We start from the raw sequence: 13,217 nt of genomic DNA, 5'->3' as shown, positions 1-13,217 counted from the left end.
TGGTAGGAACAGTGGGGATGCACGTGACCAGTGTGTGTGGTAGGAACAGTGGGGATGCATGTGGCCAGTGTCTGGTAGGAACAATGGGGATGTACATGGTCAGTGTCTGGTGCCACATGACTTTCAGTTATAAGGAAGTGGGTCAAAGTGCAGCCTGATTAATACTGTAGTTCTGGACCGGGCGGGGTGGCTCACACCTGTAATCCCAGCACTTTGGGAGGCCAAGGTGGGCAGATCATGAGGTGAAGAGATTGAGACCATTCTGGCTAACATGGTGAAACCCCATCACTACTAAAAATACAAAAATTAGCTGGTTGTGGTAGTGCGCGCCTGTAGTCCCAGCTACTCGGGAGGCTGAGGCAGGAGAATCGCTTGAACGCGGGAGGTAGAGGTTGCAGTGAGCCGAGATTGCGCCACTGCGCTCCAGCCTGGGCGACAGACTGAGACTCTGTCTCAAAAAAAAAAAAGTATATATATATATACACACACACACACATGCACACACACACACACACACATATATATATAATAGTTCTGTCCAGAATTCTTGATAAACCTGTGAGAATGGCTTCAGTCTGAGCGGGGTCCAGGCAGCTAACAAAGTTGGTAAAATTGACTTGTGAATGCTGAAGGAGGAGCTTTGCAGGTTCTCATCAACAGACACAGGGGTTTTGTCTTCCTTTCCTCCTTTAATTCTACAGGGCCTTATCTTTGGGTTTATTTGCAGGTTATCAATGTCACTGGGGTCTCCGTGGGATTCGGCTTATCTTCTGCTTGTGACACCCTCATCTCCCAGGTAAATGGAAGTGGTCACACGCTCACAGTGACCTCAGACTTCTGTTCTCAAGTGTGGATGGAAGAGCCCCAGTGGCAGGAAGAGTCCAGCAGCCAGCACCTGCAGCGCCTATCGGCCAGCAACTCCTCTTCTCCTGGCCTGCTTTCTTTGAAATGTCACTGGGTTTCTTTCAGCTGTGTCAACTAGTTTTTGTCTGCACAACTGCCTTACACTATATTTTGATCAAATAGGGGACATTTTGTAAAATTCCCTTCTATTGCTCCCTACGTTTGAATTTGGTATAGTTCTGTGGCTCTCAAAATTGAGCGTGCATTGAACTTGGAGGGCTTGTTAAAACCCAGCTTGCCTGGTCCCACCCAGGGGCAGGCTGGTAAATGTTCAGCAACCAGGTCTTGAGTGAAAGGGGAAGGAGGGTGAAAGCGGAAGGAAGGAAACACATGACTGGCAGTGTTTGCCGATTCCAGGGGTGTAAGTAGTTCCTCTGGTTAATTTCAGACTATCAGAGATGTCACTGAACCTGGAGCTGGAGGAGATGTGCACAACTTGAAAAGATGTGCAACATTTGGCTTGTTTTGTTTTGAGACAGAGGCTTGCTCTGTCGCTCAGGCTAGGCCGCAGTGGCACACCCATTGCTCACTGCAGCCTCGAACTCCTGAGATCCAGCGATCCTCTTGCCTCAGCCTCTCAAGTACCTGATATTACAGGCATGCGCCACTACACCCAGCTAAGTTTTTGTATTTTTTGTAGAGATGGGGTTTTACCATGTTGCACAGGCTGATGTCAAACTCCTGGGCTCAAGCAATCCTTCTACCTCAGCCTCCCAACATGTTGGGATTATAGGCATGAGCCACAATGCCCAGCCTGCCTTTTTTTTTTTTTTTTTTTTTTGAGACGGACTCTGGCTCTGTTGCCCAGCTTGGAGTGCAGTGGTGGGATCTCGGCTCCCTGTAACCTTTGCCTCCCTAAAAAAAAATTTTTTCCAGTCTCTAAAAATAAATGAAGTGTGAATTTCAGATTGTTTACTTGTGTAAAAGAAAAAAATTTTTAAATAGAATTTTTTTTTTTTAAAAAGGTATGGATCTCTGAATCCTGCCCTGGGTGAATTAAGTCCAGAATGTCATTAGTGAGACCCTGGCATCAGAGTTTTGAAAATGATCCCCCGGTGATACTAATGGAAGCTGAGTTTGAGAAGCATCCTTCACACCATCCTCATCCTACCTAAACACTAGGGCAAAGTCTCTAGGGCCGTGGGCTTCTTTTTTTTTTTTTTTTTGAGAAGGAGTCTTGCTCTGCCCCACAGGCTGGAGTGCGGTGGCGTGATCTCAGCTCACTGCAACTTCTGCCTCCTGGGTTCAAGCGATTCTCCTGCCTCAGCCTCCTGAGTAGCTGGGATTACAGGCGTGCGCCACCTCACCCAGCCAACCTGCTTCTTTATGAGGCACAATTGAAGGCTTTCAGGGAACAGCTGGGGTGCTGGGTCTGAGCTAATGGGTTCATTTTGGCTGTGTGCACCCCAGACATATGGGAGCCAGAACCTGAAGTACGTGGGCGTGATCCTACAGCGGAGTGCACTCATTCTGCTCCTCTGCTGCTTCCCCTGCTGGGCGCTGTTTCTCAACACCCAGCACATCCTGCTGCTCTTCAGACAAAACCCGAATGTGTCCAGGTAAGATGGAACCTGTCGCGGCGGGACTGTGTGTCCATCCCACAGAAAGATTATCCTGTCTGGGTGCAGCCAAGGCCAGGGACAAGGCTGCACACCAAGGTGGTGCTAATCTCTCCTTGGCTGACGTCTCCCAGATTTTAGTACTTTTCTCACCTGGCACCTAAGATGTACTCCCCCTCCCCCCCTGGGTGACTTGCATGGTTAAGAGTTTTAAATGAAAATAGATTTGCAAGCACTCTGCATGTGGGATGGTAGTTTGTGACGTTTGCTCAAAGCTTGGTTATTCTTGACCTTGGTTGATATTAAAATCACCTGGGTGCTTTCAAATCCACCTGTGCCCCTGCTCCCTATCACTCAATATTCTGTTTTTTTTTTTTTTTTTTGAGACCAAGTCTCGCTCTGTGCCCCAGGCTGGAGTGCAGTGGTGCGATCTTGGCTCGCTGCAACCTCTGCCTCCCGGGTTCAAGCAATTCTCCTGCCTCAGGCTCCCGAGTAGCTGGGATTACAGGCGCCCGCCACGACGCCTGGCTAAGTTTTGAACTTTTAGTAGAGACGGGGTTTCATCATGTTGGTGAGGCTGGCCTCAAACTCCTGACCTCATGGGATCTGCCACCTCGGCCTCTCAAAATGCATGAGCCACCATGCCCGGCCAGGATTCTGTTTTAATTGGTCTGGGGTGAGGCCTGGGTATCGGGATCTTTCAAAGCACCCTAGGTAATTCTAATGTGCTGCCAAGTTTGAGAACCAGTGATTTAATTGGGTAAGAGCTTTTAAAACTCTAATCTAGACCAGCGGCTCTGAACCTAGGAGACATTTGGCAACGTCTGAAGACATTTCTGGTTATCATAGCTGGCAGTAGGCGGGTGCTCCTGGTAGAAGCCAAGGAGGCTGTGAAACATCCTGCAGTGCTCGGGACAGCACCCCACAACAAGCGGAGAATTACGTGGCCATAGTGCTGAGGTTGAAAAACCCTGTCCTAGACATAAAGACATCAAATAACCAAGAAGAGTTATCTGGGTTATAAGATGACAAGCTCTATATGTAAATTTTCACATTTGCTCTAGCAATTTTTTCTTTCTTTCTTTTGTTTTTTTTGAGATGGGGTCTCGCCCTGTCGTCCAGGCTGGAGTGCAATGGCATGATCTCAGCTCACTGCAACCTCCTCCTCCCGGGTTCAAACGATTCTCCTGCCTCAGCCTCCCGAGTAGCTGGGACTACAGGCAGCCGCCACCACACCCGGCTATTTTTTGTATTTTTAGTAGAGACGGGGTTTTATTGTGTTAGCCAGGTGGTTTCGAACTCCTGACCTCATGATCTGCCTACCTCGGCCTCCCAAAGTGCTGGGATTACAGGCGTGAGCCACCGCGCGCGGCCTGCTCCAGCAACTTAAGCCTATTAATTTGGAAAGAGCCAAGGATGCAAAAGGCAGTTTTAGTTATTTTCTTCTGCCCACCTTTCCCTGGAAACAGAGGCCTCCATCACAGTTTTTGTTTTTGTTTTTCTTTTCGTTATTTAGGCTTACCCAGACCTATGTCACGATCTTCATTCCAGCTCTTCCTGTAAGTGCTTAAGGGCTAAGAGGTTGCCTTCTTGGGGTCGGTGGGTGAAAGGTAGCCACCGTATCTGTGAGCTCAGTGCATTGGCTCAGTCTTAGATGATTCTTTTTTTTTTTTTTTTTTGAGACGGAGTTTTGCTCTGTTGCCCAGGCTGGAGTGCAGTGGCCGGATCTCAGCTCACTGCAAGCTCCGCCTCCCGGGTTCACGCCATTCTCCTGCCTCAGCCTCCCGGGTAGCTGGGACTACAGGCGCCGCCACCACACCCGGCTAATTTTTTGTATTTCTATAGAGACGGGGTTTCACCATGTTAGCCAGGATGGTCTCGATCTCCTGACCTTGTGATCCGCCCGCCTCGGCCTCCCAGAGTGCTGGGATTACAGGCGTGAGCCACCGCGCCCGGCCCTTAGATGATTCTTATCGGTGGTGTTGGTGCCATCAAGGAAGCCTGTTTTTATTTATGCTTGTTAAGGACACAACAGATATTTGTCTCGAGGAACACCAAGACTGAGGCTACTCCGGGAGGTCTGGAGTAGCGCTGGAGAGACCTCCAGAATCATCCATAGAGAAGAGTGCAAACTTTTATTGTAAACAAGGGCAAAGTCTCACCCATCTGAGAACCCCTGAGGGTGTCACTTAGAACCTTTAGACTTTTTTGGTCTGCTGATTTTGACCACACAGAACCGTTAAGCATGGGTTAATGTTTGACACAGCAGTGTGTGGTCAATGAACAATGAGAGCTAAGTGGTTTTTTTTGTTTGTTTGTTTGGTGTTTTTGAGACAGGGTCTCATGCTGTCACCCAGGTTGAAGTGCAGGGGCATTGTGGCATTGTCATAGCTCACTGCACCCTTGACCTCCTGGTCTCAAGCCATCATCCTGTCTCAGCCTCCTGAGTAGCTGGAACTACAAGCACAAGTCATCACACTTGGCTAATTTTTTGGTTTTTGTAGAGACAGGGTCTTGCTTTTTTTTTTTTTTTTTTTTTTTTTTGAGATGGAGTCTTGCTCTGTCACCCAGGCTGGAGTGCAGTGGCCGGATCTCAGCTCACTGCAAGCTCCGCCTCCCGGGTTTACGCCATTCTCCTGCCTCAGCCTCCCGAGTAGCTGGGACTACACGCGCCCGCCACCATGCCCGGCTATTTTTTTTTTTTGTATTTTTTAGTAGAGACGGGGTTTCACCGGGTTAGCCAGGATGGTCTCGATCTCCTGACCTCGTGATCCGCCCGGCTCAGCCTCCCAAAGTGCTGGGATTACAGGCTTGAGCCACCACGCCCGGCTGCTTTTTTTTTTTTTTTAAGCTAGGTTGTCACTCTGTCCCCCAGGCCGAAGTGCAGTGGCACAATCTTCACTCATTGCAACCTCTGCCTCCCGGGCTCAAGTGATCCTCCCACCTCAGCCTCCCAATTAGCTGGTACTGCAGGTGCACACCACCATACCCAGCTAATTTTTGTATTTTTTGTAGAGACAGCATTTTACCATGTTTCCCAGGCTGGTCTCGAACTCCTGGGTTCAAGCGATCTGTCTGCCTTGGCCTCCCACAGTGTTGGGTTGCATGTGTGAGCCACCACGCCTGGCCTGAGAGCTAAGTGTTTGTTATTCAGCTGGAGACTGTAGCTGAATTAGTCTGCGGTGGCTTCCATAATATAATACCACACACTAGGGGGCTTAAACAACAGAAGTTTATTTTCTTACAGTTCAGGAAGCTGGAAGTCCAAGGTCAAGGTGCAGCAGGGTTGGTGTCCTCTGCAGCCTCTCTCCTTGACCTGCAGACGGCCACCCTCTGCAGGTTGTCCCCTATGCATTCATACCCTGGTGTCTCCTGTCTTCTTATGAGGACACCAGTCCTATTGGATTAGGGCCCCACCCTAATGACCTCATTTTAATTTTATTTCCCTTTGAGGACCTCCAGTTAGTCACACTGGGGACTAGGGCTTCAATATATGGATCTAGGGACACCATTTGCCCTCAGAATTGACAGTGTGCTCACTTATTTGTCCTGAAACCTTGTAAATGTGACAGTCTTTCATGATTCCACCACATAGGACCAGTCTATATGGAGGTGCCCATCTGGAGTGTGCCCAGGGCCTCCTCTCCATGCCAGTGTCCCCACAAGAGTCCTGCACCTCCTTTTGCCAGACAGAGGGAATATGCTTGGGGCATATTCACCCATAAAGGAGATGTGGGAAGCCCCCGGGCCATAAGCCCCTGGCCCCAGCCCTGTCCTGAGACGGCAGCCTCTGTGGCTCCGTGCGGGAGCAGAGGGCAGCCGAGCCTTGGCTGTGGCTCCCAGCTCCCTGCCGTGTGACCTCACTGCTGTGTGGCAAGGCTGAAACATTAACATTCATCTCTCTTGTTCTCTTGTAGGCAACCTTTCTTTATATGCTACAAGTTAAATATTTGCTCAACCAGGTAATACTGACTGTTCTCTTCCTTTGGGAGGCTAATGGGAGTTTGTACCTTTCTGGGAGTGGGGGCCCCGAAGATACTCCAGGACCAGGGACACCAGGGTGGAGGGAGCTCACTGCTGGGAGCCACTGAAAGGTATTTTTTCAGTGTTGTGCACACACGACTCAGATGTCAGAGGTTTGTTAAGTGATATCAAGGAAAGAACATATTATATTTGGCTCTGGAAAACTTATCCAATTTCCACTTGGAAATATTGTCATTGGCAGGGTGGGCTCAGAGCCGCAGTGTTCCTTGGCTCTGCATTTTAACCAATGTCCTGGAAAGAAGGGTGTATACCTGTTTGCTCCCGAGACAGAGCGCAGGCTGGGGGCGGCTCGTCTGGCGGAGAGGGAACCAACCTGTCTGCTCTGTTCTGTCTGAATGGCCCCACTTTTCTCAGCAAGGATGTAAGAGCTCAAACTCTCATGACACCTAACGTCAGCCAGAACTCCTATGTGATTAAACAGTCACGGCCAAAGGCCCTGGCTCGGAAGGGGTAGATTTATGAAATCAGCATATGTGGGACTCTCCACATTCTTCTAGATAAGTCCAGGTAAACAGGGGTACCCGGCAATGGGTCCCGGCCGCACTGGTGGGCTCTCCAGGGATGTGCAACAGCAAGGGCCAGGATGGAAGGAGGAAGAAAGGAAGTTTCCCACCTATGCAGTGTTCTTAAAGTTAAGATATTACCCTACTAAAAAAAACGTTTTTAAAGTAGATATGGGATCTTGCTATGTTGCCCAGGCTGGTTTCAAATTCCTGGGCTCAAGAAATCCTCCTGCCTCAGTCTCCCAAAGTGCTGGGATTACAAGTGTGAGCCACTGCATCCGGCCAGGATGTTGCTCTATCAACAAAACAAGAATATTTAGAATCCCTATTAGTATTTAGAATGACATCTCAGAAATAGGCGTAGAGAAGGAAACCCACACATCTCATCCGGCTCTGGGCTGTCTCCTTTTGATCTAGACCCTTGCTAAGGCAGCATGGATACCTTAGCACGCTGCAAGGCCTTCTCCCGGACTCAGTCCCCCAACAACTGCGGTGGCCCTAACCTCAGGGTCTGATGTGACCTGAGGACACATGTGCTGAGGACAGTGTGAAAGTCTTCTCTCCTGTTCTCTGGGGCACAGGGAAAGGCCTGGAAGTAGGAGCCACGAGCTGAGAGGGATTGGGAGCTTTGAATTTGGTTACAGAGGACACGTGGGGTTTCCAAGGTCAGGAAGGAAGGCAGGGCATCCCAGACAGAGAGGATGCCTGTTTCTAGGGGCTGGGGCCCACAGAGTCTCGTTAGGCCACTGTGCTGGGAGGGGACACAGTGAGATGATGGCATCGAGAGGCGGGCTGGCCCACGGTCAGGCTTTGTGTTCTCTGCTGGGGCATTTAGTTTTGGGAAATTAACTAATTGGGAGAGGAAGAGGTGAGAGTTATGGACAGGATCCAAACAAATGATGGTGAAGGTCTGTGATGAAGGGTTTGCGTTGTGGGAGCAGTGGGAGATGGGATGATGGGTGGGTTCTATAGAAATGGCAGGGGCTGTCGGGCCCCCAGGGTGGAAGGAGTTTCTGCCCTGGGCCCTTCCCTAGGAAGACAGGGTGACCTTTAGCTGAGCGTAGCATCAAAGAGAAGCAGCTGGGAGTTTGGAGAAAGTGAATGCTCTCGGAGAGGGTGGAGGGTGTGAAGAGAGCCAGATGGTACCGGGGAAGACAGACTTTCAAGTAGGAGAGTCAAGAGGGCCTTAGAGGAGAAGGTCACTCCACTGGGCATGGAGACGTATGCATATTGCAGGCTTGGCCAGCTCCTCTCGCCCTCCCACGAGCCTGCTCCTCTGCCTTCTTCCATTCCATCGCAATGGGTGGAATTGCGTGGCCTCCCCATTTTCACTCCCAGTAACCTGTCCTTTTTGTCCTTGTCACATCCTCGACTCCATCTTTCCTTCCCTCCCACATCTGGTCAGTCACCTGGTCCTTTAGCTTCTGCCTGCTCCTCCCAATTCTCAGTGCCACCACCTGAATTCATTTCTTTCTTTTCTTTTTTTTTTTCGAGGCAGAGTCTCACTTTGTTGCCCAGGCTGGAATGCAATGATGTGATCTCAGCTCACTGCAACCTCTACCTTCCAGGTTCAAGTGATTCTCCTGCCTCAGCCTCCCAACTAGCTGGGACTACAGGCGTGTGCCACCGTGCCCAGCTAGTATTTGTATTTTTAGTAGAGACGGCGTTTCACCACGTTGGCCAGGCTGGTCTCAAACTCCTGACCTCAGGTGATCCACCCACCTTGGCCTCCCAAAGTGCTGGGATTGCAGGTGTGACCCACCACGCCCAGCCCTGAATTCATTTCTTGTCATTTGTCCTCTGTGTCATTTCAGAGGACCCTAACCTGTCTCCATCCACTGCCATCTGCCTGAAAAGTAAATCTGATCACTAATTCCCTTGCTAAAAACTAACCAGGGCCTCCCCATAAATATGTGGCCTACACAAGTCATCGGCCAAGACCATTGTCCTGGCCCCGTCAGCCTGAGACCACCAGAGACAGGCCTGCAGGCCAGTGGGTTTGCAGTTCGATTTATCAACCTGTGGCAATGAGAGAGACTAAAGGGGCCGGGGGATGCCTCACCAAAGGAAGAAAAGTTATTATAAAGGTTTGAAGAAGGGTGGGGCTCAGGTGACATTATTAAACACATCGAAACCACGGTTTGATAGGCACCGAGCAGATCTGTGAGTGAGGGGCCCAACACCAGGTCTGGGCTGTGACGTGGACCCGGTGCTCCTCCTTTGGGAACTCAAGGCTAAGAAGGATGTTGAGGGTGGACAGATGTAGAATGCCACATCCAGGAGCTCCCACGAAGCTCTGTGCCTGGGTTCAAATTGAGACTTACTTTTTTGTGTTAAAGTGATTTTCAGCCTCCAGGCAAGAGTGGGGTGTTCTCTTTTTACTGATGTGATTTCAAACAGCAGTTTCCGAACAGGGTGATTTTAGAGAACACAGTTTCTAAATGAGTCAGAAAGCACTCGTCATTCTACTAGGGGAGTAATGACACTTTATGGGGACAGCGTGACCTTGGGAGAAAGGTTTCCTCTTACGTTTGCACTGACTTTATCTGCGTCTGCTATTCTAGCCGGATGCAGAGCAGAACAGAGTTTGACTTCCTTGGTCTGATGTAGTTTTACTTTCACGCCCTGTCTTACTTTGACACACCAAATAGTCTGGATGTTTCTCCGGTCCTGTACTTTTGACAGTTAGATATGTTGGAATCCCTTCCATATTCTAGAAAAGAACTCTAGTTTCTTTAAGACCTTAGGTCAATTTTTTGAATTTCTATTTTGGTCAAGAAAGTATTCTCATTTTCTCCTATCGTCCAGTGTCAAAGATGGCTTGTTGACCCATTTAGCCCCTGCCAGTCCTTGCAATGTTGGAAATAAGCCATTTATCTTCTTCCTTCTCTGCTGCTGAACATATCTTGACCGTGTCTCTCTGTGGCCAGAACTCCGCACTTTATACCTCAAAGAGAAAAGGAAGAGAAAGGGATGGGAGAGTGGAAAGGCAGGAGCAACAAGGACGTGGCCTCCCCAGTTAAGCCCCCCTGCTCTGTGACACCCACTGAGCAGGCCAGCTGGAGCCTGTGTGCTTGGGTAGCAGAAGGGCAGTCCTATTCTGTGGATCTCAAGGATGGCATATGCGGTGTCCTTGTTCCAGGGAATTCTACTGCCCCAGATCGTAACTGGAGTTGCAGCCAACCTTGTCAATGCCCTCGCCAACTATCTGTTTCTCCATCAGCTGCATCTTGGGATGATGTGAGTCCAATGTACTCTTGGGACAGGGAGAAGGGATGACTTGCATGTGGTTTTTCCAGGAGGGAGAAGAGTGGGCTCTTTAGCTGGTTCTTGTGTTCACACGTGGTCTCTTTCTTGCACACTGTGGAAAGCACTGTCAGGGCTGGAGGGTGAGGCTGCTCTGGGAAGAAGACCTTGGTCTGCTGAGGACGGCACGGGAAGCGATGAGTCTCCCTCCTCACCGAGTGGGGCAGGGAGAGGCGCAGGAAGGTGCCTCCCTCTCACTGGGACGGTTCTTTCCAGAGGCTCTGCAGTGGCAAATTTGATTTCCCAGTACACCCTGGCTCTACTCCTCTTTTTCTACATCCTTGGGAAAAAACTGCATCAAGCTACATGGGGAGGTAACGACTGCCCTTTTGTCTTCCAACTGGGACGTGGGTTTTGTCTCGGGTTGAATTCCAGCCCGATGGCCAGATCTCCTGGAAATGTGTGTGTCCCGCCCACAGGTTGGTCCCTCGAGTGCCTGCAGGACTGGGCCTCCTTCCTCCGCCTGGCCGTCCCCAGCATGCTCATGCTATGCATGGAGTGGTGGGCCTATGAGGTCGGGAGCTTCCTCAGCGGTCTGTATGAGGACGGATGACGGGGACTGGTGGGAACCCGGGGGCCCTGTCTGGGTGCAAGGCGACAGCTGTCTCTTTTCACCAGGCATCCTTGGCATGGTGGAGCTGGGCGCTCAGTCCATCGTGTATGAACTGGCCATCGTTGTGTACATGGTAAGCAGGGGAGTTGTGGGGAGGTGCCAGGCGTTTTCCTTGCTCGGTATCTGAAAGAGTCCATGGATGAGCATAGGCGTTTGTATATGAATCATTTGTGAAACGATGAACAAAAGTCAAATCCCATCCTTGAGCCTGGGAGGGTACCTCTGCTACAGCTGGATCTTCCCTGGGAACGGAAGGAGAGCTGGAGAGAAACTGCACGTGATCTGCTGGTTCTCCGTCTCCTAACGCAGCTCCCAGCTGAATCTTCCCTTGAAAGATTTGATTTTGTTTCCATACTTTTAGAATCTTTTTCAGTTGTCACAACACAGATACCTTGAGGGGCCAGCTGGGTGGCATAGCAGAGGGGTGAGGCTGGGGGTATGGCCATAAACATCAAGCTGCCTGTGTCACTGTGCCCGCTCCTGCCTGGTTCTGAAGCCTCGGAAAACACAGTGTGGCTACTCCTAGGTAGATCCCCAAAACAACTGAAAGCAGGGTCTTAAAGGGATTTTTTTTTTTTTTTGAGACGGAGTCCCACTCTTGTTGCCTTGGCTGGAGTGCAATGGTGTGATTTTGGCTCACTGCAACCTCCACCTCCTGGGCTCAAGCATTTCTTCTGCCTCAGCCTCCCATGTAGCTGAGATTACAGGTGCCTGCCACCACGCCCAGCTACTTTTGTATTTTTAGTAGAGACAGGGTTTCACCGTGTTGGTCAGGCTGGTCTTGAACTTGTGACCTCAGGCGATCCAACTGCCTTGGCCTCCCAAAGTGTTGGGATTACAGGCGTGAGCCACGACACCCGACTTAAAGGGGTGTTTGTTAACTGTGTTCACAGGAGCATTACTGACAGTAGACAAAAGGTGGAAGCAACCTATATGTCCGCGGGTAAACAAAATGGGTTCTTCGCATACTGTGGAGTATTATTCAGCCTTAAAGGGGAGGAAATTTTGATCATAGAGAACACCAGTCGTTAGGAGGCTTTTCTTTGACTTTATTTTCCTGAAAACATCAGCTGGAGATTCTGAAGGAAGCAAGTACCATTTTAGAAATGTAAAATTAAAAAACAGGGAGTTTGTAATGTGGGCAGAAACTCAAGCCAGCAGATATGCTTGGCATTTTTTGCAGTATTAACACTTAGATTTTTTTCCCTCTGATATTGGTTATGTTTTAAAAGTACATAGAGTACACATTTCTTGTTTTCTTTAAGAATTATTCTCTTGCAGACCTATGTTTTTTGTTTTTGTTCTTCTATCCTTGGCAGTTTTTTAACACAGATTTTTTACTTCACTTTTAGTATTTTATTTGCATTTTATGTTTGAGTAAATTCATTAACTATATCTAAGTCAAAATGCTTAATGGTATATAGGATTCCACTATATGTGATATACTTTTAAAATCGATTTCCTATGGTTGAACAGTTTATTTCCAGTGTTTCAATTTTAACAACTCTTCAAGGAACATCCTAGGACAAATATCTTCATATACTTGTCTGATTATTTCTTTAAGATTCATAAAAGAGAAACAAAGGCACGATTTTATGTCTTTTGAATATGTTTCCATATGCTTTCCAATAGGCTTGTAAGAATTTACACTTACATTTCTTCTCAATCAAAAGAAAGATGTATGCGCTTTCCTCAGGTTCACCGGTTTTGCCACATTTATTCTGTCTGGTCTATCTACATAGTCCATGTTCAAATAAAATATCAATACAGTCAATTCAAAACAATATCAATTGTTCTGGTAATGTCCCTTATCACTAATTTTCCCCTAGCATCTTTAGTGTCCTTTAATCTGGAACAGATCTTCATTGTTCCATTGTCTTTCTTGACCTTGGCATTTTTGAAGAACATAGGCCATTATCTGTAGAAGTTCACTCAGTGTGGTGCAGCTGATGTTTCCTTATAAATAAATTTAGATTGTCCGTTTTGGGCAGGAAAGCTAGAGAAGTGATGCTGTGTCCTCCTTAGTACACCGTATCAGGAGACACATAATGTTGATCTGTCTCAGTGTTGGTGATACTACCTTTTTACTTGGTGGCGGTGGTTTTTTTTCTTTTTGAGGCAGCATCTTGCTCTGTCACCCAGGCTGGTGACAGTGGCCTGATCTTGGCTTACTACAGTCTGACCTCCTGGGCTCAAGCAATCCTCCCACTTCAGCCTCCTGAGTAGCTGGGACTACAGGCGTGCACCACCACTCCCAGCTAATTTTTTAAAACAATTTGGTCTTGTTAT

General features: G+C 48.7%; 1 protein-coding gene across 1 annotated transcript in view; it reads left to right on the top strand.

Moving 5' to 3' along the window:
- The first annotated feature begins 2,314 nt into the window (after positions 1–2,314).
- Positions 2,315–13,217, top strand: part of LOC113223753 (multidrug and toxin extrusion protein 1) — a 31,008-nt gene continuing 20,105 nt past the window's right edge. The window contains exons 1-7 of the mRNA XM_026453142.2: positions 2,315–2,462; positions 3,979–4,021; positions 6,380–6,424; positions 10,152–10,249; positions 10,532–10,629; positions 10,735–10,848; positions 10,934–11,001. Of these exons, the coding sequence (XP_026308927.2) occupies positions 6,395–6,424; positions 10,152–10,249; positions 10,532–10,629; positions 10,735–10,848; positions 10,934–11,001 (408 nt within the window). The 5' untranslated portion in view covers positions 2,315–2,462; positions 3,979–4,021; positions 6,380–6,394. The remainder of the gene's footprint in view (positions 2,463–3,978; positions 4,022–6,379; positions 6,425–10,151; positions 10,250–10,531; positions 10,630–10,734; positions 10,849–10,933; positions 11,002–13,217) is intronic.

Source organism: Piliocolobus tephrosceles, chromosome 16 (assembly GCF_002776525.5).
Source record: "Piliocolobus tephrosceles isolate RC106 chromosome 16, ASM277652v3, whole genome shotgun sequence".
NCBI classification, from domain to species: Eukaryota; Metazoa; Chordata; class Mammalia; order Primates; family Cercopithecidae; genus Piliocolobus; species Piliocolobus tephrosceles.
This window is presented reverse-complemented; position numbering and strand designations above follow the sequence as displayed.